Raw genomic sequence first — 26,526 nt, 5'->3', positions numbered from 1 at the left:
TCATGCAAAGATGGGTACAATAAAGGAAAGAAATGGTATGGACCTAACAGAAGCACAAGAGATTAAGAAGAAGTGGCAAGAATACACAGAAGAACTATACAAAAAAGATCTTCATGACCCAGATAACCATGATGGTGTGATCACTCACCTAGAGCCAGACATCCTGGAATGCGAAGTCAAGTGAATCTTATGAAGCATCATAATGAACAAAGCTAGTGGAGGTGATGGAATTGCATTTGAGCTATTTCAAATCGTAAAAGATGATGCTGTGAAAGTGCTGCACTCAATATGCCAGCAAATTTGGAAAACTCAGCAGTGGCCACAGGACTAGCAAAGGTCAGTTTTCATTCCAATCCCAAAGAAAGACAATGCCAGAGAATGATCAAACTACCGTACAATTGCCCTTATCTCACATACTAGCAAAGAACTGCTCAAAATTCTCCAAGTGAGGTTTCAACAGTACATGATCTGAGAATTTCCAGATGTTCAAGCTGGATTTAGAAAAGGCAGAGGAACCAGAGATCAAATTGCCAACATCTGTTGGATCATAGAAAAAGCAAGGGAATTCCAGAAAAACATTTACTTGTGCTTTATTGACTTCACCAAAGCCTTTGACTGTGTGGATCACAACAAACTCTGGAAAATTCTCAAAGAGATGGGAATACCAGAACATCTCATCTGCCTCCTGAGAAATCTGTATGCAAGTCAAGATGCAACAGTTAGAGCTGGACATGGAGCAACGGACTGGTTCCAAATTGGGAAAGGAGTACATCAAGGCTGTATATTGTTACCCTGCTTATTTAATTTCTGTGCAGAGTACATCATGGGAAATGCTCAGCTGGATGAAGCACAAGCTGGAAACAAGATTGCTGGGAGAAATATCAATAATCTCAGATATGCAGATGACATCACCCTTATAGCAGAAAGTGAAGAAGAACTGAAGAGCCTCTTGATGAAAGTGAAAGAGAGGAATGAAAAAGTTGGCTTAAAACTCAACATTCAAAAAATGAAAATCATGGCATCAGGTCCCATCATTTCATGGGAAGTAGATGGGGAAAAAATGGTAACAGTGACTGACTTTATTTTCTGGGCTCCAAAATCACTGCAGATGATGACTGCAGCCATGAAATTAAAAGACACTTGCTCCTGGGAAGAAAAGATATGACTAACCTAGACAGCATGTTAAAAAGCAGAGACATTACTTTGCCAACAAAGGTCCATCTAGTCAAAGCTGTGGTTTTTCCAGTAGTCATGTGTGGATGTGAGAGTTGGACCATTAAGAAAGCTGAACGCTGAACAATTGATGCTTTTGAACTGTGATGTTGGAGAAGACTCTTGCGAGTCCCTTGGACTGCAAGGAGATCAAACCAGTCAATCCTAAAGGAAATCAGTCCTGAATATTCATTAGAAGGACTGATGCTGCAGGTGAAACTGTAATACTTTGGCCACCTGATGTGAAGAACTAACTCTTTGGAAAAGACCCTGATGCTGGGAAAGACTGATGGTGGTAGGAGAAGGGGACGACAGAGGATGAGATGGTTGGATGGCATCACCGACTCAATGGACATGAGTTTGAGTAAGCTCCGGGGGTTGGTGATGGACAGGGAAACCTGGTGTGCTGCAGTCCATGGGGTGGCAGAGTCAGACACAACTGAGCGACTGAACTAACTGACTGATAACACTGTTTTTCATATTAAATATATAGGAACAGCCCTCTTTCTTATCTGTGCAACAGTGTTGCCTCCCTGTGTACAGTAAATCCCCTACATACAAACCTTCCGATTGTGAATTTCAATGATGTGAACCTGCATTTGCGTGTTCAATCACACAATTAAGTTCTTGTGTCTGGTGTACATTGTCATGTGTGTGCATCCTCTACAAGCAGATGTACTTGTAGAGTACTAGTAGAAGTACTAATAGTACTAGAAGTACTCTAGTACTCCTAGAGTGCTACTGTAGTCTAGGTAGTACTGTACAGGAAAGCACACAAAAGCAAACCACTTGTAGAGGATGCACACACATGACAAAGTAGATGTACTTGTAGAGTACTAGTATAAGTACTACAAGTAGTACTTATACTACTAGAAGTACTCTAGTACTTCTAGAGTACTACTGTACTCTAGATAGTACTGTACAGGAAACCACACAAAAGCACAACCACTTGTACAGGATGCACATACATGACAACGTACACCAGAACCATGAACTTAGTTGTGTGATGGAACATGAAAATGCAGGTTCACATCATTGAAATTGTACAGTGTCTTTATTTCAAGCCCAGGATGTCACCTATGAAGAGAAGAAAAGGAGCTACTACCCAGATGTACCAGGCCATTTTTTCAAGAGGGTAGATAGAATTGAATCGAGTAAGGAACCTGTGCCATCGGTGTCAGGTGTGAGTGAAACCGCAGCTTGCCCTCCATCTCCGATCGCTGACGACCCTTCAGCTCTACCATCTCCCACCTCCTCTCTCTCCCCCAGTCAGTCGCTCTTCTTACCTGTTCACTTGATACCAGCCCCTGCAGGCCCTATACTTCTCAACGTACTGTACTGTAAAGGTGTTTTATTTTTTGTATCTGTTTGTGTAAAAAGTATTATATGTCTCCTAGAGTACAGTATTATATACACGATTATTAGTTGAATACCACAGCTAACTTTGTTGGACTCAGGAATTCATCTCACATGCTAGTGAAGTAATGCTCAAAATTCTCCAAGCCAGGCTTCAGCAATACGTGAACCGTGAACTTCCAGATGTTCAAGCTGGTTTTCGAAAAGGCAGAGGAACCAGAGATCAAATTGCCAACATCCGCTGGATCATCGAAAAAGCAAGAGAGTTCCAGAAAAACATCTATTTCTGCTTTATTGACTATGCCAAAGCCTTTGACTGTGTGGATCACAACAAACTGTGGAAAATTCTGAAAGAGATGGGAATGCCAGACCACCTGACCTGCCTCTTGAGAAGCCTATATGCAGGTCAGGAAGCAACAGTCAGAAATGGACATGGAACAACAGACTGGTTCCAAATAGGAAAAGGAGTACATCAAGGCTGTATATTGTCAGCCTGCTTATTTAACTTATATGCAGAGTACATCATGAGAAACGCTGGGCTGGAAGAAGCACAAGCTGGAATCAAGATTGCCGGGAGAAATATCAATAACCTCAGATATGCAGATGACACCACCCTTATGGCACAAAGTGAAGAGGAACTAAAGAGCCTCTTGATGAAAGTGAAAGAGGAGAGTGAAAAAGTTGGCTTAAAGCTCAACATTCAGAAAACGAAGATCATGGCATCTGGTCCCATCATTTCATGGGAAATAGATGGGGAAACAGTTGAAACAATGTCAGACTTTATTTTGGGGGGCTCCAAAATCACTGCAGATGGTGATTGCAGCCATGAAATTAAAAGACGCTTATTCCTTGGAAGGAAAGTTATGACCAACCTAGACAGCATATTCAAAAGCAGAGACATTACTTTGCCAATAAAGGTCCGTCTAGTCAAGGCTATGTTTTTTCCAATGGTCATGTATGGATGTGAGAGTTGGACTGTGAAGAAAGCTGAGCACTGAAGAATTGATGCTTTTGAACTATGGTGTTGGAGAAGACTCTTGAGAGTCCCTTGGACTGCAAGGACATCCAATCAGTCCATTCTGAAGGAGATCAGCCCTGGGATTTCTTTGGAGGGAATGATGCTGAAGCTGAAACTCCAGTACTTTGGCCACCTCATGCGAAGAGTTGACTCATTGGAAAAGACTCTGATGCTGGGAGGGATTGGGGGCAGGAGGAGAAGGGGACGACAGAGGATGAGATAGTTGGATGGTATCACCGACACGATGGACGTGGGTTTGGGTGGACTCTGGGAGTTGGTGATGGACAGGCAGGCCTGGCGTGCTGTGATTCATGGGGTCGCAAAGAGTCGGACACGACTGAGCGACTGAACTGAACTGAACTGAACTGAGGAACAAATTGGACTTACGAACATGCTCTCAGAGTGGAACTCATTCTTATGTAGGGATTTACTGTACTTGTGGCTCATCTGGTCTGTTTTCCAGGTGCCCACTTTGCAGGGAGGACTGTCCCCCGTGAGTACAGACATGTAGGTTCAGCTTTGGGGGCTGTGGTAGGGGGTGGAGGGGGACCGGGGTGAGCAGGGAGGGCTAGCCTGGTGCTGCTGCAATCTAGCTGCTGTAACTATAAAGGACTCCAGCCCAGTGCATCAGATCGTCAAGGAGCCCAGACAGCTTGGGGCTTTACTACGTCTCCATTTAAAACGCAAAACCACTGTACAGGCCAGTCCAGACTCTCCTCTCAGGCTATGTGTGGCCAAATGCTCCGCTGTGATCTCTGGTCTACACGGTAACTGAGGGCAGAAAAAGTGAGTGAGAACTTGACTCTAGGCTGGAGAATAAGTCTACATCATACCCTACGCATCAGGGCCGGATAGAGAAGGAGTAGTGACTCCAGGTGCTCTGGAAAGAAAATTTTAAAACAGACTTCATATTTAACACAGTTTTGGAATTACAGAAGAACTGAGAAGATGTGAGAGAGTTCCTCCATATCACACACCCAGTTTCCCCTGTTGCTAATGTTATATATCAGTATGTTACATGTGTTACATGTGTTGTAATGAATGGATCAAATTCGCTACAGTCTATTCTTTATTAAGATATCCTTAGTATCTACCAGGTATCCTTTTCCTGTTCCAGGAGCCTTTTCTGGGCACCACATTACATTCAGTCATGTCTCTGTAGGTTCCTCTTTGGCTGTGATAGTTTCTCTGATTTTCCTTGGTTTTGATGACCTTGACAGTTTGGAGGAGTGTAACTGAAAGTGTTAGTTGCTCAGTCCTGTCTAACTCTGTGCAACCACACGGACTGTAGCCCGCCAGGCTCCTCTGTCCATGCAGTTCTCCAGGCAGGAATACTGGAGTGGGTAGCCATTCATTTCTCCAGGAGTTCTTCCCGACCCAAGAATTGGACCTGGGTCTCCTGCAGTGCAGGCAGATTCTTTACCACCTCAGCCACCAGGGAAGCCGTGTTTTTAATGACTTTGACACTTTAGGGGAGTACTGGTCAGGTATATTGTAGCATGCCACTCCACTGAAGTGTTTCTGAGGTTTTCCTCATGATTAGAATACGGTTATGGATTTGGGGGAAGAAAAGTGTCATTTCCATAATATCAGGTTAAGGGTACATGCTATCTACACTTTTGTATAGCTCATTATTTTGCATTGTTTCTTCTCTAGTCACTGGGAGCTCTTTCAGCTGGCTGTGTTCTTCAGACAGACCCTCACAGATGTGGGTTCATGTGGGATCTTTGCCTTTTAAACCCTTCCTTACTTTCTGGCACTGCAGGATGATTTAGGCTCATCTTTTGTATTTCCCATCTCTGTGCTGGAATTGGCCATTTCTCCAAGGAGCCCTGGTTTATCTTATTAGAAAGATCCACAGAAATTAGAAAAGCCCATGGAGAGACAGTGCCATTTGCAGCATATCAAGGGCACATGACTTAAAACTGTGGACGGTATCCTTGAGGTTTCTCCACTGTGAAGTTTCTTCCACACTGATCTCTCTAAAAGGAAGTTACTATGCAGCCCACACCAAAGAAGCTGGGAGTCAGCTCTACCTCCTTGGCTGGGAGGAGGGCCACCTACATTCAGAATTTGCAGTTCTTCTGCGTGGGAAGTTGGTATATTCCCCATGTGCTGATGTATTCAACCATTTGTTTATATACTTCAGTTATATTTGTGTTTAGTGTTTATTTTGTAGTTTGTAATCTAATTTTGTTGATCAAAGTGTTCCACCTTTGGCCATTTGGTAGACTCCTGTGGGCCTTTTTATATGCCCCCATCAATGTGTACTTTTTGTTTGTTTTTGTCTTTTTTAATGTTCCCTTGCTTTCTGGCTCTGAAGATGCCCAGGATCATCGTGGATATTTCTGCCCCAGCCCTGGAGTCAGCTGCTTCTCCAAGTAGCTCTGGTTCTCTTTATTAGAGCATGGTGTTAGGGACCATGATCTGGAGCCAGGTGGGCTCGGTGCTGCTGGGGAGGTCACTGCTTCCAGGCCCCTCAGCTGACAGAGCAAGGAACTGCGTGTGTACTAACCAGAGTGCACACGTGTCTATCTATTGCTGTTGTTTAGTCTCTAAGCTGGGTCTGACTTCTTTGCAATTCCATGGACAGTTGCCCGCCAGGCTCCTCTGTCCATAGGATTTCCCAGCCAAGAGTACTGGAGTGGCTTGCCATTTCCTTCTCCAGATCTTTCAGACCCATGGATCCTGCTTGGCAGGTGGACTCTTCACCACTGAGCCACCTGGGAAGCCCTATCTATAACCGTCTCTATAGTAAACTATAACCATATATAACCCTCTCTATATGAAGCTAAACATGAGTGCATACTGACATCTCCAGCTCTCATCCACAGCCACCTGGGTCATGCTGGTCTTCTCTTTTCCCATCTGTAAGTTCTCACTCCAGCAGTGGGAAACCTGGCTCCCAGCAGCCACTGTCCGAAATGATCTATTTTATTAAGGAAGGCAGGGGAACATTCCTGTCTGCGGCCTGAAGCACTTGAGTTGCTTTCTTCCTGCAAAGTCTTAGACTTCGTGTCCATGGTGGCCAGTCTTCTCGTGCTGTGGGCTTAGCTCTGGTCGATGTCCCAGAGGAAGCCTCAGCGGGTCCCAGACCAGATCAGAGTCTCGGAAATGAACCTCACAGCACCATCTGCTCCCCTTAGAGCCATTATCAGCATCAGATTTAAGTAACTTGTTTTGCAATTGATTGTGTTACTGATTTTTCTTTCCCGGAACGTTGGCTTCATAGGCACGGACCTCATCTACCTCACTCAGGGACTGGCACTGGACGCATATGAGGTATGTGACTGATATTTAGTGGAAAGATACAGGAGGTGTGAAGAGATGTGACGTGTGGTCTTCTAGACCTTCTACCCAGTGACACAAGAGAAGGGTTGAATATATAACATTAGGGGCATTTCTGCTTCTAGAATTCTTAGCTCCTTTAAGTAATTAGCTTGTGCCCCTCAGAAGTTCGTGTTCTGTAAATGGTTGTGTATGGAAATCAAAATTATCTGGAAAAAAAGAGAAAAGATCCCGGGCAATATCCAGTTATGTGAAGGACACGGTGTGGAGTGAATAGAGCTGAGCCAAGGAACTGTTAGTTGAAAGAAATGGATGGTGAATCAGATGCAACAAAGAAAACAGACATGATGCTAATTTTCAGACTTGTTCCAAAGAAAATTTATGGATGTGTTGGATCATATAAACATAGCTTCTCTGTTGGAAAATACCGGGTGTTTATGCTCAATATTGGAAAGGACCCTGGGCTCCAGGTGCACACTTGCTGTGTCTTCATCATATTTGCAGCTCTCTTTCCTGTCTGTCTTTAGTTCTAAATGTGGATTCTGCTACACTGAGGGTGATTTTTTTATTGTGGATTTGGGGTGGCTTTTTTGCCACTGAAATTATTAGTTTAAAAAGAAGGATATGGGATGCAAAATTCTTTATTGTAATTCTACTCCTTGAGGTTGCCTATAGCATTTCATGTTTCGTAAGATCAAGGATTTTGCTCATTTCCCTTTGGAAAAAAATAAATACAACTTTCACTTACCAGTAGGTCTTAAAGGAAGCTACAGACACTTGTTTAACTTTCAGTTTCACTCTAAGGGCATTCTGATGATAATGGATGTGTGATCTGAAGTGTTCCAGTCCTGCAGCTGGCCGCTAGCTGTCTCCCAGACAGGGACCAAAGCCTTGTAGCTTAAAGCTGCAGGAACAAAGTTGGCTTAAAGAAACAGGGGCTGGTTGCTGGTAAGAGTCACCAGACGTGGAGTCAGGGCAGTTCCTTGCCTCCCTGCTCTCCTGGAGGAGATGCAGACAAACCAGCACCCCCTGCCCTGGGGAGTTTGAAGGCATTTAGACTGGAGGAGTGTGGAGATGTACCTAACACATCTTGTGGTCCTCCAGCCATTGGGTCTGCTCATGATTTGGGCTGGTTGCTTGGGAGTCCTGTCCATTTCACTGGGAGTCACAGCGGGAGGAGTAAGTGATAGAGTGTGGCTCTGGTGTTGAATAAAGAGGACAAAAATGCCTTTGGGGGCCAGACCTGGTCTTAACGTTGTGAATCTTATTAATATGCAAAGTGCTTCCTCACTCTCTTAACATCCAGCGCTTTACTCCTCGATTTCAAACTGGAGCTCACACCAGGCACCTGGAATTGTGCTGTGACATAGCTGCTGCTTTGTGCTAAGAAAGTGGGAAAGCTTTTAAATATTGGAAATTATTTTAGTTATAGGAAAATTTTACTTATAATAGAAACAGTCATCATTACATCCCCCTCCCCTCAGAAAAGAACGTAGCTGCCAAGGACTCCTTAAGGAGCAGTGATGGAATGAAAAGGGTGCAGAACAAAGATGGGTCCCTGGGGTGACCTGCAGATGCTCTGTAAATAGCTCTGCTATTTTCCTGTAAAATGCCTGGCACACTCTGTAATGCAATGGTCCTGTACTGCAAGGCTGTGTGATGCAGGATTCCACACTGAATCTCAGAGGCATGCATACATGGCAAAAGCATCTGGATCTTTCTGAAGCTGTAGACTACAGGCATCCCTAGGTACCCATGGGAGATTGGCTCCAGGACCCACTGCGGGTACCAAAATCTGAGGATGCTCAAGTGCCAACCTGGACCCGCCCTATCCACAGGTTCAGCATCTGTGGGCTCCACCAACTGTGGATATGATGTGCTGCCTGTATTTAAATGACTGACATTTTAAAATTTAGCATGCTTGGAAATATAATCCTGCCACATCACCTGTGTTCAATAGTCATTGCTTCTCCTTTAGCACCCAATCCTCTGAAAAAATAAAATATGAACAGATGTTTGGTCTGAGCTACTCTCGGGAATTTGGAGCATGCAAACAAACCCTGCATGTTCTAGCATGAAACTGGCACAGAAGTGTGAAGAGTCACTTCTGTGTTTCATCTTGTTACCCAGAACCCTAGGCCATTCTGGAATCTGTGGGCAAAATCCTTCACGTTTTTCATGGCCCTGTTTAAAGTGAAAAACCAGGCATTGAACCCGTCTGGCCGTGTTTCCTAGCCCCTGTAGGAGTGTTCCCAGTTACGTGTGTTCTACTCTTTAAGGAAATTTCTCTTTTCCTGTTTCCTGTCTCCTTCCATTCTTTTCCTGTCTGTCTGCCTCTTTGCCCGTGAGGTACCTCTTCATAGCACAGCTCATCCTGATCTCTTGCTACACATGACTCACATATCAGGTATCACATGGTGCTTACATCCTTATCAAGAATGTTTCAGCCTTTGCTGTATGCAGGCACAGCCTATGTGTTGTCAGGAGGACACCCACCCAAGTCTGAGATGGGGTCTGCTTACCAGCTTTCCACATTTCAACATTTAGTGCTCCAGGAAAAAGAAGTTTAGGAGCTGAAAAATCACAGGCATTTTAAGGAAATATCAAAAAAAGGACACAGCACTATTTTCGTGCCTTGTGAGACACAAGGCCATTTTGTCACTGTAAGAAAAACATGTATTAGATTTAATTTGGTTTTTCAGTATGCTTGGCATGTTTGAGATATCAAATGAAAAAATGGAAATGTCTCCGTTTTCTGCAGTGTGCAAGGAGATGGGTCTGAAGGTGGAGTGAATTGAGAAGAGGACTGTATTTTTGTGAACTTTGCGTCTTTCCCCTTAAAGAAATCTAGGAGATAACTTCTGGTTGAGGGCTGTCTTTGACCAGAGCCCCACCAAGCACAAGAGCGGGTACCTGGAGAGGACCAGAGATTCCAGCCACTGGCATGGGGCATGCCTCTCTAATTTGGCCAAACTGCCTTTGAAAGGCAGGTGACTTTAGGGTACATTTTTCTTTCTGTCAGTCCGGAGGGTGCCTGGTGTCTGTTCTGGATCTGGATCCCATTATGAGTGTTCCCAGACAAGACCTCTCTGTGTCTGTCACGATGCAAAATCAGAGCCAGCCAAGCCCTGTGACTTCTCTGAGCGGAACTCCTGCTGTTACTGGACGTGCGGTTCCCTGGGGGTCAGCCAGCCTCCTCACTTCTGGAGGTACAGAGTATTGTTGCAGATTCAGCTTTGAGACAAGTAGACAATATCTGATGGCCACAACTTAGCTTCCAAGGAGGTGAGCGATGTTCAGACACTGACCCATTTTATCTCTCAGCCCTGAGCCCCTGACTGAGTCCACGATGGCACAGGACAGTGGTCCCCAGCAGGGAATCAGGGAGCCGTCTACCAGCAGGAGGGCTCTGTTCAGAAACCTGCGCCTTTTGAACATCTCCACTCCCCTTTCCCCCTGTTTCTTCTGTGGCTCACATTCCTTTCCTCCTCTCAGGGTCTTTTCCCTAAGGAACCCTCAACCACATCTCTTTCCGCTTTTGTAGATGAGAACGACACGCAAGGTCTCAGTCTGGCCGGTGGGCCTCGTCGGTGGGCGGCGCTATGAACGTCCGCTGGTGGAGAATGGCAAAGTCGTGGGATGGTACACTGGCTGGAGAGCAGACAGGCCTTTCGCCATCGACATGGCAGGTGAGGCATGTGGATGGCGGGGTTTGCTCCTGCAGGACTGTCCCCGCTGTCTCTCCAGTGTATATCTGCACCAGAGGAGGCCCGCTTTGAAAGACTGCTTCGGTTCAACTCTAGACTGTATTACGTTCAGCCGATGAACTATTTAACTAAACCCTCAAAGCAGGCTTTCTGGGTAATTCAAGGAGAAATCAATTTTGGGAGTGATTAGAAAACGCTCATTCCATTTTGTCACCTGTCCATACAGCCATCAGCCATCCCTTTTCCAGGGGGGTGGGTTGGCGGGAGGAGAGCTGGTGGGGGCCAGACGTGGCCCAGGCTTCACAGGCTCTGCAGCCTGTACCTCTCTGTGCTTTGTCTACAAGTCCAGCTGGTTATAATATATCACATGTGTACTGGTTATCATATAATCACATGTGTTATAATATATCCCATGTATAATATATATAATATATCCCATGTGTAACATATCCCGTGTACTGGTAAATGGAACAGGCATATGGTATAGGCAAGCCAATCATTTTAATGATTATTGATACATTTAGGGCTTATTGATACATTTAGTAACTAAAATATAAAATTGGATGACTGGTTGTTCAAACATGGATTAACATTAAATATAACTGTCTTCTGAAGTTTTTGAAATGAAACTGTCTTTGACGTTGGTTGAAGACCAACCAACTAAATTGAATAAAACCTACAGTAGACCACAAATTCTAAAATGCTGCTTCATCACAAAGTGACTCATTTTCTAGGGGTTATATAAAATGATGCCTGTGATTACTCTAGAAGGATGCAGTTTGAAACATAAGACTTAGAGGCAAAAAAAAAAAAAAAAAAAATCACTGACATCTATAACCTAGAAGATGAAGGCAGAGTTGCTTCAAAATTGATCTCATCCATCTTCAGGTCTGAAACAGAACTCTGTCAGCCTGGGCTTGGTCAATCTTTTGTGTGTTATTTCCCAGCTGTAGTCAGAATCACTACGTTTGGAATTGTGATGGGATGAAGGCTGTGTTCTGACTGGCTTCATCACTTTAATTCTGACAGTACTATAAATTTGAGGGAGTGAGACCATGAAGGGGACTAGGTATAAAGCTGCTGAGGAAAGCCTTGTGGATGGCTGTTCCACTGCCCTGAATCACGGGAAAAGACAAGCTAGGGCATCCTAACTCCACATTTCCTGAGTGCACACATTTGGGGACCATGTGTCATGGTCTGTGACCCTTCCCTGATCCTCCTCTCCCAGACCCTTTCCCTGCATCCTGACCTCTCCATTGCTCTTCCAATCCAAGCCTTACTCCTCATCCCCCAGCTCTTACAGCCCCAGAGCTGAGCTGGCATCTCAACCAAAGCATCTTCCTGAAGGCAGACAGAGAGGCAGGTCAGCTGTATTTGGAAAGTCTCAAGGATTCTCAAAAGAGTTATCTCCTTTTTTTTTTTTTTTTTTTTATATGTTACTCCCAAATTACTAATTTATTCCTCTCTCCCCCACCTTTCTTTTTTTTTTTTTTAATATGGGGGTTCATTATACTATCTCTCTACTTTTGTGTATGCTGATATTTTTTTTTTTGTCTCTGCTGTGCTTTCTTTTTTTTTTTTTTGCACATTTTTAATTTTTAATGTCAAGCTTAAAGAAAAGTTCCAAAAATAATACAAATAATATCCATATAACCTCTGCCCAGATTTTTCACTTGTTCTTATCATTTCACCCCATTTCTTTATTATTTGTCTGCTCCCCACCCAAAAAGTTTTTTTCTAAACTCTTGGAAGGCCTGCTGCAGATATCATGGTTTTTATTCCCATGAAGTATCCCACATACTTCAGTACATATTTCTGAATTTCCTAAGAATAGGGATATTCGGTTAATAACTGTAATAGTACAGTTGTCAACTTCAGTAATTTAACATGGATAAAATACTTTTATTAAATCTACTGTCTGTATTCTAATACTGTTAACTGACCCTCAGTGTCCTTTTTAGCACTTTTTCCTTCTAGTACAAGATCTAGTCCAGGATCAGATATTGCATTTCATTGTCATGTTGATAAAGTCTCTTTTAATCTGGAACACTTTTACAGCCTTTCTTTGTTTTTTATGATATTGTCATTGTTAAAGAATACTGCCCCTACTTTGTTTTTTTTTTTTTTTGACAGCTTTAATTTTTCAGCACTTTATTTTTTTTTTTATTTGATAAATTTAACGCCTTTTATTGCCATACCTCATTTTACTGTGCTTTGCTTTAGTGAGCTTTATAGATACATGTTTTTTTGTTTTTGTTTTTTTTTCCATTGTTAATTTTCTGTTTAGTTGATCTATCCATAAGTGTGAGTGGGGTATTAAAGTCTCCCACTATTATTGTGTTATTGTTAATTTCTCCTTTCATACTTGTTAGGATTTGTCTTACATACTGCGGTGCTCCCATGTTGGGTGGATATATATTTATAATTGTTATATCTTCTTCTTGGATTGATCCTTTGATCATTATGTAGTGACCTTCTTTGTCTCTTTTCACAGCCTTTGTTTTAAAGTCTAATTTATCTGATACGAGTATTGTGACTCCTGCTTTCTTTTGGTCCCAATTTGCATGGAAAATCTTTTTCCAGCCCTTCACTTTCAGTCTGTATGTGTCCCCTGTTTTGAGGTGGGTCTCTTGTAGACAACATATGTAGGGGTCTTGTTTTTGTATCCATTCAGCCACTCTTTGTCTTTTGGTTGGGGCATTCAACCCATTTACGTTTAAGGTAATTACTAATAAGTATGATCCCGTTGCCATTTACTTTATTGTTTTGGGTTTGAGTTTATACACCATTTTTGTGTTTCCTGACTAGAGAATATCCTTTAGTATTTGTTGGAGAGCTGGTTTGGTGGTGCAGAATTCTCTCAGCTTTTGCTTGTCTGAAAAGCTTTTGATTTCTCCTTCATACTTGAATGAGATCCTTGCTGGGTACAATAATCTGGGCTGTAGGTTATTTTCTTTCATCATTTTAAGTATGTCTTACCATTCCCTCCTGGCTTGAAGAGTTTCTATTGAAAGATCAGCTGTTATCCTTATGGGAATTCTCTTGTGTGTTATTTGTTGTTTTTCCCTTGCTGCTTTTAATATTTGTTCTTTGTGTTTGATCTTTGTTAATTTGATTAATATGTGTCTTGGGGTGTTTCTCCTTGGGTTTATCCTGTTTGGGACTCTCTGGGTTTCTTGGACTTGGGTGATTATTTCCTTCCCCATTTTAGGGAAGTTTTCAACTATTATCTCCTCAAGTATTTTCTCATGGTCTTTCTTTTTGTCTTCTTCTTCTGGAACCCCTATGATTCGAATGTTGTAGCGTTTAATATTGTCCTGGAGGTCTCTGAGATTGTCCTCATTTCTTTTAATTCGTTTTTCTTTTATCCTCTCTGATTCATTTATTTCTACCATTCTATCTTCTAATTCACTAATCCTATCTTCTGCCTCTGTTATTCTACTATTTGTTGGCTCCAGAGTGTTTTTAATTTCATTTATTGCATTATTCATTATATATTGACTCTTTTTTATTTCTTCTAGGTCCTTGTTAAACCTTTCTTGCATCTTCTCAATCCTTGTCTCCAGGCTATTTATCTGTGATTCCATTTTAATTTCAAGATTTTGGATCAATTTCACTATCATTATTTGGAATTCTTTATCAGGTAGATTCCCTATCTCTTCCTCTTTTGTTTGGTTTGGTGGGTATTTATCCTGTTCCTTTATCTGCTGGGTATTCCTCTGTCTCTTCATCTTGTTTAAATTGCTGAGTTTGGGAGTCCTTTCTGTATTCTGGCAGTTTGTGGAGTTCTCTTATATTGTGGCGTTTCCTCGCTGTGTGTGGGTATGTAGAGGTGGCTTGTCAAGGTTTCCTGGTTAGGGAAGCTTGTGTCGGTGTTCTGGTGGGTGGAGCTGTATTTCTTCTCTTTGTTCAGTCGCGCTATGGGGAGGGAGGGAGGGATGCTGCAAACAAATGACACTGGCGTGCGCTCGCAGTGCTTCAGCCACACTGGGTCTGCCCCCGCTCACGGCGCGTGTAGCCTCCCTGCCCACACTGCTCAGGCTCTAGGTTGTTCTGCCGGGAACAATCCGAGGCTGGGCCTGGGTTGCATGCACCTCCCAGGTCCAAGCCGCTCAGGTTCAGGCACTCAGGTAGTCCTCAGAGGCGCAGACTCAGTTGGGGCTGCGTTTTGTGCTCCTCCCAGGTCCGAGCAGCTCAGGTGATGAGGTGTTTGGCGAGCGCCAATGCTGCGACTTATCGCCTCCCCGCCACTTGGTTATCTGGGTGTAAAACCGGCACACCTTCTCAGGCAGATGTTGACCGTCCAGACCCCCAATAAGTTTTAGTTAGCAAAGAAGCCAGTTTTATAGATAATGTCTCTCTGGGGCTGCGATTGCCCCCTTCCGGCTCTGGCTGCCTGTCACCGGAGGGGGAAGGTCTGCCGCCGGCTACCTCTGTTTAGTCCTTTGTTCCGTGCGCGGGTTGGCGGTGTCTTAGGTTAGGGCTGGCTTTTCGCATGGTAGATATCCCACAGTCTGGTTTGCTAGCCCAAATTATTTCGCTCAGATAGTGCTCAGGGTATTCAGGCCAGATTCTTACTCTCAGCGATGCAGCCCGCGCCGCGCCTCCCTGCCCAGCCCCTGCTTGCTGATGGCGGATGCAGGCGTCTGCGCTGCTTCTCCGCTGGAGGAGTTACCGTAGGGCTCGCAATCTGCGAGTTTTAATTGTTTATTTATTTTTTCTCCCTGTTATGTTGTCCTCTGTGCTTCCAGAGCTCGGCACGGATTCGGCAGTGAGAAGGTTTCCTGGTGTTTGGAAACTTCTCTCTTTTTAAGACTCCCTTCCCGGGACGGAACTCCGTCCCTCCCTCTTTTGTCTCTTTTATTGTCTTTAATATTTTTTCCTACCTCCTTTCGAGGAGTTGGGTTGCTTTTCTGGGTGCCTGATGTCCTCTGCCGGCATTCAGAAGTTGTTTTGTGGAATTTACTCGACGTTTAAATGCTCTTTTGATGAATTTGTTAGGGAGAAAGTGTTTTCCCCATCCTACTTCTCCGCCATCTTGGCGCCTTCCCCTCAAGAGTTATCTCCTCAATCCAGTCTGAGTTTGTGGCTCTGAAAGTATGACTGACTATGACTTATAACGTGTCTTTTGAGAATCAAGGTTTTTTTTTTTCTTCTGTTCAGAAGTGTCCCTTTGAGCAGAAGACTTGGGTACTATTAGGAAAAGTTTTGTGCTTCTCTGGGACTTGGCCTCCTCATGCAGAATGAGGGAGTGAGTGACCAGTCAGGTCTTCTCTAATAAATTCCTCCTTTCCCTGGCTTCCTACCTTGGAAGTCCAAACAAAAGTCCAGGTCGCTGGATTCTAAGTAAGGGTGTGACTGCTAACACAGCCAGCTAGCAGATAGCTGGTCCTAATTGTCCCCAGAGCCTTGCCTGAACTTCCCAGGAGCATCTCTGCCCATCACCCTGCAAGGTAACTTCAAGGTGAAAATAACATGGATACCTCTTTCTGGATTTTGCTGTAAGAACTTTATGTAGATGATCAAGTATCCAGTAAACAGTAAGCCCATTGAGTGTTTTGCATTGCTTCCTCCAGAATTTGGATACAAATAGATATATCCAAAATTCAAGAAAGGCACATGGGTTTTGTGATTTAGGCTGGCTAGTGATAAGATATTTGATGCTCTTTCACTGCCAAAATCTCTGGGAAACTTTTCTCCATGACATGACTTATAGTTGGATTTTTCTAAGCCCCTTATTATATTTCAAAGCATAAGAGCTATCATAAAAAATGAATGATTTGCTTATTTTTTATTAATTACCCTTATTTTAAAATAGGAATAAAATTTCTGTCTCAAAGAAAACAACTTTTGAAACACTAAATTCTTTTATTCACACATGAATTTGCTTTGCAAACTAGTTTTCGGCAAATTATTGATATTTTTGGACATCTTTATGTGACAGTGATTTGGTTGATAAGATAAAGATCTGACTTTGAGACAGTTTGTTCTCATTCTAAAACTTGAAATTCCACAGCTTTGTTTAGATTCCATATAATCCATTTATTCTTAGTGGGACAAGAGGAAGATCTTTTAGATGTTCTTGTACAAATGATACTTCCCACCTCATTTTCAAGGGACAGATACACACAGTCACTATCCCTAGAGAGAAGGAAGCAGAAAACCCACTTCCCTGCCATACCCAGGAAAGCCTGAGAAGCACTGCTTTAAAAAAGGTTGTAATAGTTGCACTGGGGGTCTGCATTGGGGCCTGGGTCTCGCTTGGATTGCCACAAACTGATTAAAAATGTAACTGACAGCTGCATGGGGACCTGGGTCCTTGGGCCAGCACCAGCCTGAAGGCCCACGTGGATTGTGGAGCCAGCCATGTGAGATTGTTACCCCACCCTCCTTCAGCCCCACAGCCCCACAAGAGGAACATCCCTGTAGCCAGCCAGGCCAGGGTCCAGGCTCCCACCATCACACTCACAGGAGCCAGCCCAGCCACAGAAGAAGAAGGCACACAGCCCACAGAGGAGGCACCCCTAGAGCATATAGCTCTGGAGACCAGGGAAGAGCAGGTTGCAGGGCCCCATAGGACGTCTCCTATATGAGGCCACTTCCCCAAGATCAAGAAACGTAACCAGCCCACCTAACACACAGAAATAAACAAAATTGGGCAAAATAAGGAGAGGGAAGAATATGTTCTAAATGAAAGAACAGGACAATCTCAGAAAGAGAACTAAACGAAGTGGAGATAATGAATTCAAAGCGATAATTATAAACAAGCTCATTAAACTCAGAAGAATGAATGAACATGGTGAGAATTTCAACAAAGAGCTAGAAAATATAAAGAAGAATGGATCAGAATTTAGGAATACAATAAATGAAATAAAAAATACACTAGAAGGAATCAACAGTAGATTAGATAATATAGAGGAACAGCTCAGTGATCTGGAAGACAGAGTAGTGGAAATCAAGCAGAACAGAAAAAAAAAAAATTTAAATGATGGTAGTTTAAGAGACCTCTGGGACAACATCAAGTGTACTAACAACCACATTAGAGGGGTTCCAGAAGGAGAAGAGAGAGAGAAAGAGGTAGGTAAGTTATTTGGAGAAAAAAGTAGCTGAAAACCTTCTTAACCTGGGAAAGGATATCGACATCCAGGTCCAAGAAGCACAGAGTGTCCCCAAAAAGATGAACGCAATGAGGTCCACACCAAAATGTTACAATTAAAGTGGCAATTATTAAAGAGAGACTCTTAAAAACATCAAAAGAAAAGCAACTAGTCACATACAAGGCAACTTCCATGTGACAATCAGCTTTCTTTTTGGCAGGAACTTTGCCAGCCAGAAGAGAGTGCCATGATATATTCAAAGTGATAAAAGGGTAAAAAAAAACAGGAATACTCTACCTAAGAATACTCTACCTAGCAAGGTTAGTATTCAGATTTGAGGAGAAAGGATTTTAAGGTAAGCAAAAGTTAAAGGAATTCAGTACCACTGGGCTTCCCTGGTGGCTCAGCTGGTAAAGAATCCACCTGCAATGCAAGAGACCTGGTTTTGATCCCTGGGTTGGGAAGATCCCCTGGAGAAGGGAAAGGCTACCCACTCCAGTATTCTGGCCTGGAGAATTCCATGGACTGTATAGTCCATGGGGTCACAAAGACTTGGACACGACTGAGCCACTTTCACTTTCTTTTCTTTCACTTTCTTTCACTTTCAACCAGCTTTGCAAAATATGTTAAATAGGCTACTTCAAAGAGAAAAGACCACAACTAAAAATATGAAAATTAGAGAAGGAAAAAAATCTCATTGGTAAAAACAAATACATAGTAAAAGCAATAAATCAGCTGCTTAAAAAGCTAGTAGGAAGGTTAAAAGACAAAAGCATAAAATCATCTGTATCCACAATAAGAAGTAGTTAAGAAATACACAAACAAAAAGATGCAAAATAATTACACTAAATAGACTAAATGTTCCAATCAAAGGACATAGGGGAGCTGAATGGATAAAAAAACAAAATCCATGTATATGCTACCTATAAGACATTCACCTCATCTCTAAAGACACATGAAAACTGAATGTGATGTCATGGAAAAAGGTATTCCACATAAATGGAATTGAATAGCAGGGAATAGCAATACTTACATCAGATGAAAGACTTTAAAAAACAAGAAATGAGACAAAGAAGAATATTATGTAATGATAAAAGGATCAACCCGTCAAGAAGATATAACAATTATTAATGTATATGCACCCATTATAGGAGTACCTAAATACATAAAGCAAATATTAACAAACACAAAGGGAGAAAATAATACAATACATTACAATATTAATAATAGAGACTTCAATGCCCTACTTATATCAGTGGACAGATCATCTAGACAGAAAATCAATAAGAAAAGTTGGCTTTAAATGACACATTAGAGCAGATGAAATTAATAGATTCAGAACATTTCATTAAAAAACACCAAAATATATACTCTTTTCAAGTGCACATAGAACATTTTCCAGGATAGATCACACAAAAAAAGTTGCAACAAATGTAAGAAAGTTGAAATGATATCAAATGTATTTTCTGATCATAACAGTATGAAAACAGAAATCAAATACAGGAAAAATAATGCAAAAAAAAAAAAAAAACAACGAAATACTTGGAGACTAAACAACATACTACTAAACAACCGATGAGTCTTGAAGAACTTACAGAGGAGGTTTTAAAAAATACCCAGAGACAAATGAAATGGAAGCATAAAGTAACAAAATCTATGGGACACAGCAAAAGCAGTTCTTAGAGGGAAATTAGAGGCATAAAGGCCCACCTCAGGAAACATGAAAAAATCTCACATAAACAATCTAACATTACATCTAAATGAACTAGAAAAAGAAAAACAAAACCAGAAGGTAGTCAAAGGAATGAATCATAAAGATCAGGACACTAATAAATGAAACAGAGAGTAAGAAAAAACAAAAGAAAAGATCAGTGAAACTAAGAATGGTACTTTGAAAAGATATATTGCTAAAGCTTTAGCCAGACTCAGCAAGAGGAAAAGAGGGGATCCAAATAAATAAAATCAGGACTGAAAGAGGAGACATTACAACCAACACCACAGAAACACAAAGGATTATAAGCCATTACTATATAATGTCTTTACTATATGTCATTACTATAAAAGTTTCCAATAAAATGGACAATATATTATAGAAGAAATGGATAAATTCCTAAAAATGTATAATCGCTCAAGACTGAATAAGGAAGAAATAGAAAATATGAGCAGACCGCATTACCATTAATAAACTGGAATCGGTAAGTTAAAAACTCTTAACAACTAAAAGTCCAGGACCAAACAGCATCATAGGTGATTTTTATCAAAATTTAAACAGGAGTTAATGCCTATTCTTCTCAAACTATTCCAAAATTACAAAGAGAAAGGAATGCTTCCAAACTCATTTTATGAGGCCAGCATCATTTTGATACCAGACACATCATAGACACCACAGAAAAAAGAAAGGGAAAAGAAAGCAAAAATAAATTTATAGGACATCATTACTAATGGACATAGATGCAAAAGTCCTCAACAAAATATTAGCAAACTGAATTCAATAAAACATTAAAATACACCGTGATCAGATGGGATTTATTCAAAGGATGCAAGGATGGCTCACTATCCACAAATCAAGCAATGTAATACACCAGATTAACAAGCTGAAGAATAAAAATCATATCATAGCAATAGATGCAGAAAAAGCTTTTGACAAATTCAACATTCATTTATGATAATAACTCATAAAAGTTGGTATAGAAGGAACGGACCTCAATATAATGAAGCCCATATACAACAAAAATACAGCCAACAGTGAAAAGTTTAAAGAATGTCCTCTAAGATCAGGAGAAGACAAGAAAGCCACACTTATCAATGTAGGAGCCAACTCCTAACCGGAGGTCTTCTGGAACCTGAGACTGAGCTGTGTGAGCTTTCTTTTTTTTTTCCTCTCTCTAATTTTATTTTATTTTTAAACTTTACATAATTGTATTAGTTTTGCCAAATATCAAAATGAATCCGCCACAGGTATACATGTGTTCCCCATCCTGAACCCTCCTCCCTCCTCCCTCCCCATACCATCCCTCTGGGTCGTCCCAGTGCACTAGCCCCAAGCATCCAGTATCGTGCATCGAACCTGGACTGGCAACTCGTTTCTTACATGATATTTTACATGTTTCAATGCCATTCTCCCAAATCTTCCCACCCTCTCCCTCTCCCACAGAGTCCATAAGACTGTTCTATACATCAGTGTCTCTTTTGCTGTCTCGTACACCGGGTTATTGTTACCATCTTTCTAAATTCCATATATATGCGTTAGTATACTGTATTTATGTTTTTCCTTCTGGCTTACTTCACTCTGTATAATAGGCTCCAGTTTCATCCACCTCATTAGAACTGATTCAAATGTATTCTTTTTAATGGCTGAGCTTTCTGCCGAGTTTGTTTTTGCTGTCTTGGTTTCCAGCACGATGGATTTATTATCACTTCCACTGCACTGGGTTTCCTTTGCATTCGGCTTCCACAACATGAGCTTTCACCAAGTTGGGCTTCTGCTGTGCTTGGCCTCCGCCTCGCAGGGGCCAAGCCAAGGTTGTTTTGGCCAGGTTACATCTGAGTCATGGCCCCAGATATGTTGAGGGAGTGTAATTTCCTCGGTTCTGTCTTGCCACAGCAAAGATTTGAAATGGTGGGCCAGTGTTACAGCTTGGTTACAGCTCCGAGTTTTACTCAGCAAGCAAAGGAAAGTACACCCTCAAGGCGGGAGGGCAGGCCAACCCCAAGTGAGAGGCCTCAATCTTCTTGGCTTCCTTCTTTTATTCATTTGTCTCCTCCCTGCTGAGCCTGCCCTATGCAAATTAGGCTAGCCAAGAAGAGGGAGTGTTTGTTTCCCCTGAAGTTCCCACTCCGTCAGCAAGTTTTCTTTTGTTCCATTTTTGCGGGCTTTTCCCTTTCTTTGTCTTTAAGCCAGCACCATTTTGGACTCCTTTTTCCTCTTCTAACTACTTAACAATTACTACTGACACAAGAACCAAGATACTCACCCATAGGTTGGAAGGAATGCATGGGAGGCTGGCAGTGGGCTTTAGCAGCTGGTCAGTGGCCAGCCTGCTCTGCCAAGCCAGCAAGACCTGGGATTACTTCTCCTGGTTTGTGCCTCAGGCTTTCATTCGCACCCCTCAGGCCTCTGGCCACTGGCTAGTTCTTAGTACCTAAAAGCAGGGCTATCCTCACAATGTTTTTAGCTCTGTTTTGAAGTCAGGGAGTTACTTTCAAGTGACTGACTCACTTTGGCTACTTCCAATGAGGTGTCATAAGAACCACCGCTCCCCTCCAGAGTCTCTGCTCCAAGGCCAGCTCAGCAGGCAGTCCTTTAAAAAAAGTGATTATAAATGATGACTGTTTGCTTGACAATGAATGGGGAATGACAGGTGGACCCACCGAAGCTCTTTCAGGGGGCTCAGTGGAAGCAACTGTTGAACAGCGCCTTCTTTTTCTTGACACCTGTTGACAAGGACTCTGGTCTGGGTTAATTTACTTGGCAGACCCTTTTTTAGTAGGTAATGCAGTAATATCAGGGCTTCCCCGGGTGGCGCTGGTGGTAACCCACCTGCCAGTGCAGGTAGATATAAGAGACACAGGTTCAATCCCAGGGTCAGGAAGATCCCTGGGAGGAGGGCATAGCAATCCACTCCAGTATTCTTGCCTGGAGAATCCCATTGGCAAATGAGCCTGGGATCCATAGGGTTGCAAAGAGTCAGACATGACTGAAGAGACTTAGCACGCATACATGCAGTAGTATCAGCCCAGATCAGATGATCATCAAAGCCAAATGAGCTGAGCCACAGTGGACGAAGGTTTTATTTACTTTGTGCGTATAAACTCTGCAAGAAAATGGGGAGAGTGACCTTGTTGCCACTTTGGAGCCATATGTAATTTGTGTTTGGTTTTCAGTCTGTGAGTGATTTTTATGAAACAGATAAAGTTATTGAATGAATGTTCTCCATAGAACAGCTTGATGTGTCCCATAGTACCTTTCAGTACAGGATCTGGGGACTGACGTGGGACTCTGCCCCTGAGTCAGTGCAGCGTGGCTGACCCGGCAGTGGCCAGTCCTGACCTCAGGACTGAGGAGTGGTGGCTGGAGATTTCCAGAATTAGGTGTATATTCCAGAAACCCCCAGACATTTGCTGACTCTGGGGGCTTGTTCAGCACTTTTCACAGGCAGCCTGACCACCCTCGCCTGGGTGAGGTGGGCGAGCAGGGTGAGGAGCAGCTGTGTGCCATAACCAGGGTCCCTTCCTGGCGGTAGCTGGGGATGGGATATCCACACTGGGGCTGGGCAGGGGGGAGGGGTGGGCAAGAGGGAGGGGTGAGGTAGGGAGCTGCAGGAAAGAGGGCAGAGTGTTTTCAGGGCCCATTCCACTTCAAATAGAGCAGTTCTGCATTTATAGATTGTAACTTCCCTCAAGAGTTCAGTTGATGATTTCAGATTTCAATTGAAGATTTCCCTCAAGCTTTCATTTAGGACTAAGACTTTTGAAAACCATGTTTTCCCTGATAGCAGGGAAGTCCTCAGACTTAGTAATTAGTTTGCTGAGCATTTATGGGCAGCAGGTGTCCTCAGGAGCTCTGTGTGCTTTCTCATTGAATCCTCGCCCCACGAGGCTTGTATTATTGTCCTCATTTAAATATTAGGAAGTGGAGGCCCAGACAGGCTGAGTAACTTGTCAAAGGCTGCAGTGATTAGATGGTGGAACCAGGGTTCAAACTCAGGTCCAGAGATGGTCCTGATGCTGGGCTTTGAATCCCATCCCACTCACCTACAGCCAAGGGATATGAGCCTGTCTTCTTCATCCACAAATCAGAGGCTGTGGGGTTCTTCCCAGAGTCAGACCTCACACACAGAACATGGGATACAGAACTTTAGACACCCACCTACTCAGATGACTGGTAACCAGGAAGCAGGATGCACTCAGCTGGGGGGTGTGGGACCATCCATGGTGGGGGTCCCATCCCTGTGGGCAGCCGTGGGGGTGAGGCGCTGACTCCAGCCCCTCCTTGAGCATAGCAGGCTGTGTTTCTTGGTTTCCTCACCTGTGGTTTAGGGATCAGACCACCTGCCTTGGGAGTGATGCTGAAGGGAGAAGAGACATGTGCTGAGGGCCTGCTGTTCTGTGAACATTTGAGTCTGTACCCCTGTGTCTGTTTCAGGTCCATCCGCCTGAAAGGTCAATACTGCAGTCCATGCAAAGCCCTTGCTGGGGGGTCTAGATGGACGTTTTTCCTCCCCCTGACTGGTGGACCTCCCTCCTCTTCATTCAGCAAATTGGCTCAGTGGGCAGGATGGCATGTGGAGATAACATTGGCCCCAACTTTAGGGAAAATACCCGCCAGAGAGAATGGTCAACAGGAGAAAAACAAACCAAAAAAAGATCAGTTAAGAATTCAGGAGCAGATACGCCCTCACTCTTGCAGTTTCCCAGCTGAAAAAACTAAACAAACAAAAATGCAGTTGCGCTTTCAAAAGCAAATGCCAGTTGTAACGTGTAGATTTGCAGGGTGTTCTGTGTGGCTGCCCCTCCTCCCCCACCGGTGCAAAGAGGGAGCATCTGTTTTCTGTACAAATACCATGGCTCCTGGGGAAGGTTAAGATGATTTTCTAATCAGGCTACAGGAGGTGGGGCAGAAATGTCCATTTTACTACTTTGACTTTCCCTGGAGCGCCCCAGGGGGACATCCGTAGAAGTAATTTTCGTATGGAATCTATTAAAGAGGCAAACAGTTCGTTGGGAGGAATGATGAGAATTAAGGGCTGGCGCTCTGCCCAGCTAACCCGGGGCTGCTCGTTGAATCTGGCTTCAAGCAGTAAGGTCAGCCAGATTTTCCCTCCACCCCAGACTCTCTGCACTAATCTCACCTTGGTGCAAATTCGCCCGGCGTTGCCTAAGCTAGTAACACCACTCAGAGCAGAATATGGGATGTCGCCGTCTTCTCACGTCTTCTCCCCCGCATTACTTTCTCCCGGGGAAGTTTGTCCAGATTTTCCTTCCTTAGCAGGTGCACATCCCACGCGCTCCCCAGAGCCCTGCCCTTCCGCGCTTGTCCTCACGGTGGCGCTCCAGTGGGACTCCCGCCACCCCGCCCCCTTTGCCAGGGGAGAGGGCTCCAGGGACACAGGTTCACTCCTGCCTCTCCAGGCCTCGCACTGTCGCTGACAGTCAATAGCTGCAATGTCTGCCGAAGTCATGAATATTAATTTGTCTTTCTTTTCTAGATTAAAGATTATCAAAATTATAAGTTTTATAGCTTTTTATTCCTTCTGAGACCATATCACCATTATCTCTTGTGAGATTTTTTTAAAGAGGGGATATTGAGCTGCACCCGCAGAGAGCTCCCTAAGGAGAGTCTTGCTTAGTGGTTCTCAGCCTGGCTACACATCAAAAATGACCTACAGAGCTTTGGAAAAGTACCCAGAAATGGGTTCCATCATTGATCAATTAAACTCTGGATAAGGGCCTGGTGTTGCGGTGTGTATATATTTATTTTAGGTCCTGAGGTGATTATAAACTTCAGCCAGAGACCAGAACGGCTGGTGTAGGTGGTCAGAAGCTTCAGGTTCCTTCCTCTGGTTCATTCTAGTCCAGTCTGTAGGCTGGGCCCCTCCCGCGCCACCTGCTGAGTCACTCTAGGAGTTTCAGCAAGATAACCCCATGCTTTGGTTATCTTCACCACTGCCTTGTTATGGAGAAGGAGCTTGCATAACTCAATGAAGCTATGAGCCATGCTGTGTAGGGCCAACCCAGACGGATGAGTCACAGCGGAGAGTTCTGACAAAACGTGATCCACTGGAGGAGGGTACGGCAAACCACCCCAGTGTACTTGCCATGAGGCCCTCATAAACTGGATAAAAGAGCAAAAAGATATGACATCAAAGGATGAGTCCCCCAAGTCTGAAGTTGTCCAATATGCTACTGGGGAAGAGCAGGGGAGAACTAATAGCCCCAGAAAGAATGAAGCATCTGTGCCAAAGATGGAAACAATGCTCAGTTGTGGATGTGCCTGGTGATGAAAGTAAAATCCAGTACTGCAAAGAACAACACTGCATAGGAACCTGGAATGTTAGCTCCATGAATCAAGGTAAATTGGACATGGTCAAGCAGGAGATGGTAAGAGAAAACATCAAAATCTTAGTAATCAGTGAACTAAAATGGATGGGAATGGGTGAATTTAATTAATTATATATATAATTTATATTATATATTTAATTATATATATTTAATTTAATTTATATTATATATATTTAATTTATATATTTATATATAAATTTATTTTTATATATTTAATTTAATTATAATATGATGTTCATCTGAATTATATATATATATATATATATAAATCTCTATTACATTATATTATATATCTACTACTGTGGGCAAGAATCCCTTAGAAGTGGGTAGCCCTCATAGTCAACAAGAGTCCAGAATGAAGTACTTGAGTGCAGTCTCAAAAATGATGGTATGATCTTGGTTCGTTTTCAAGGCAAGCCATTCAACATCACAGTACTTCAAGTCTGTGCCCCTACCACCGATGCTGAAGAAGGTGACCAGTTCTATGAAGATCAAGAAGACCTCCTAGAACTAAAACCAAAAAAAGATGTCCTATTCACCATAGGGGATTAGAATGCAAAAGTAGGAAGTCAAGAGATACCTGGAGTAACAGGCAAGTTTGGCCTTGGAGAACAAAATTCTCCAAGCAACAAAATGCCCTCCAAACAGGGCAAAGGCCAGCTGAATTCTGCCAAGAGAATGCACTGGTCATAGCAAATACCCTTTTCAACAACACAAGAAACAACTTTACACATGGACATCACCAAAGAGTCAATAATGAAATCAAATTGAATGCATTCTTTGTAGC

General features: G+C 43.0%; 1 protein-coding gene across 2 annotated transcripts in view; it reads left to right on the top strand.

Moving 5' to 3' along the window:
- The window catches only part of B3GAT2 (beta-1,3-glucuronyltransferase 2), a 103,629-nt gene that overhangs the window by 26,319 nt on the left and 50,784 nt on the right, over positions 1-26,526 (top strand). For both annotated transcript variants that reach the window (XM_086316784.1, XM_086316783.1), the window contains exon 2: positions 10,419-10,563. In XM_086316784.1, the coding sequence (XP_086172910.1) occupies positions 10,419-10,563 (145 nt within the window). The remainder of the gene's footprint in view (positions 1-10,418; positions 10,564-26,526) is intronic.

This window comes from Bos grunniens, chromosome 9 (assembly GCF_055505025.1).
Source record: "Bos grunniens cultivar Pamir isolate PY7600 chromosome 9, Bosgru_T2T1.0, whole genome shotgun sequence".
Lineage (NCBI taxonomy): Eukaryota > Metazoa > Chordata > Mammalia > Artiodactyla > Bovidae > Bos > Bos grunniens.
Note: the sequence above shows the minus strand (reverse complement) of the source record. Positions and strands in the feature narration are given on the sequence as shown.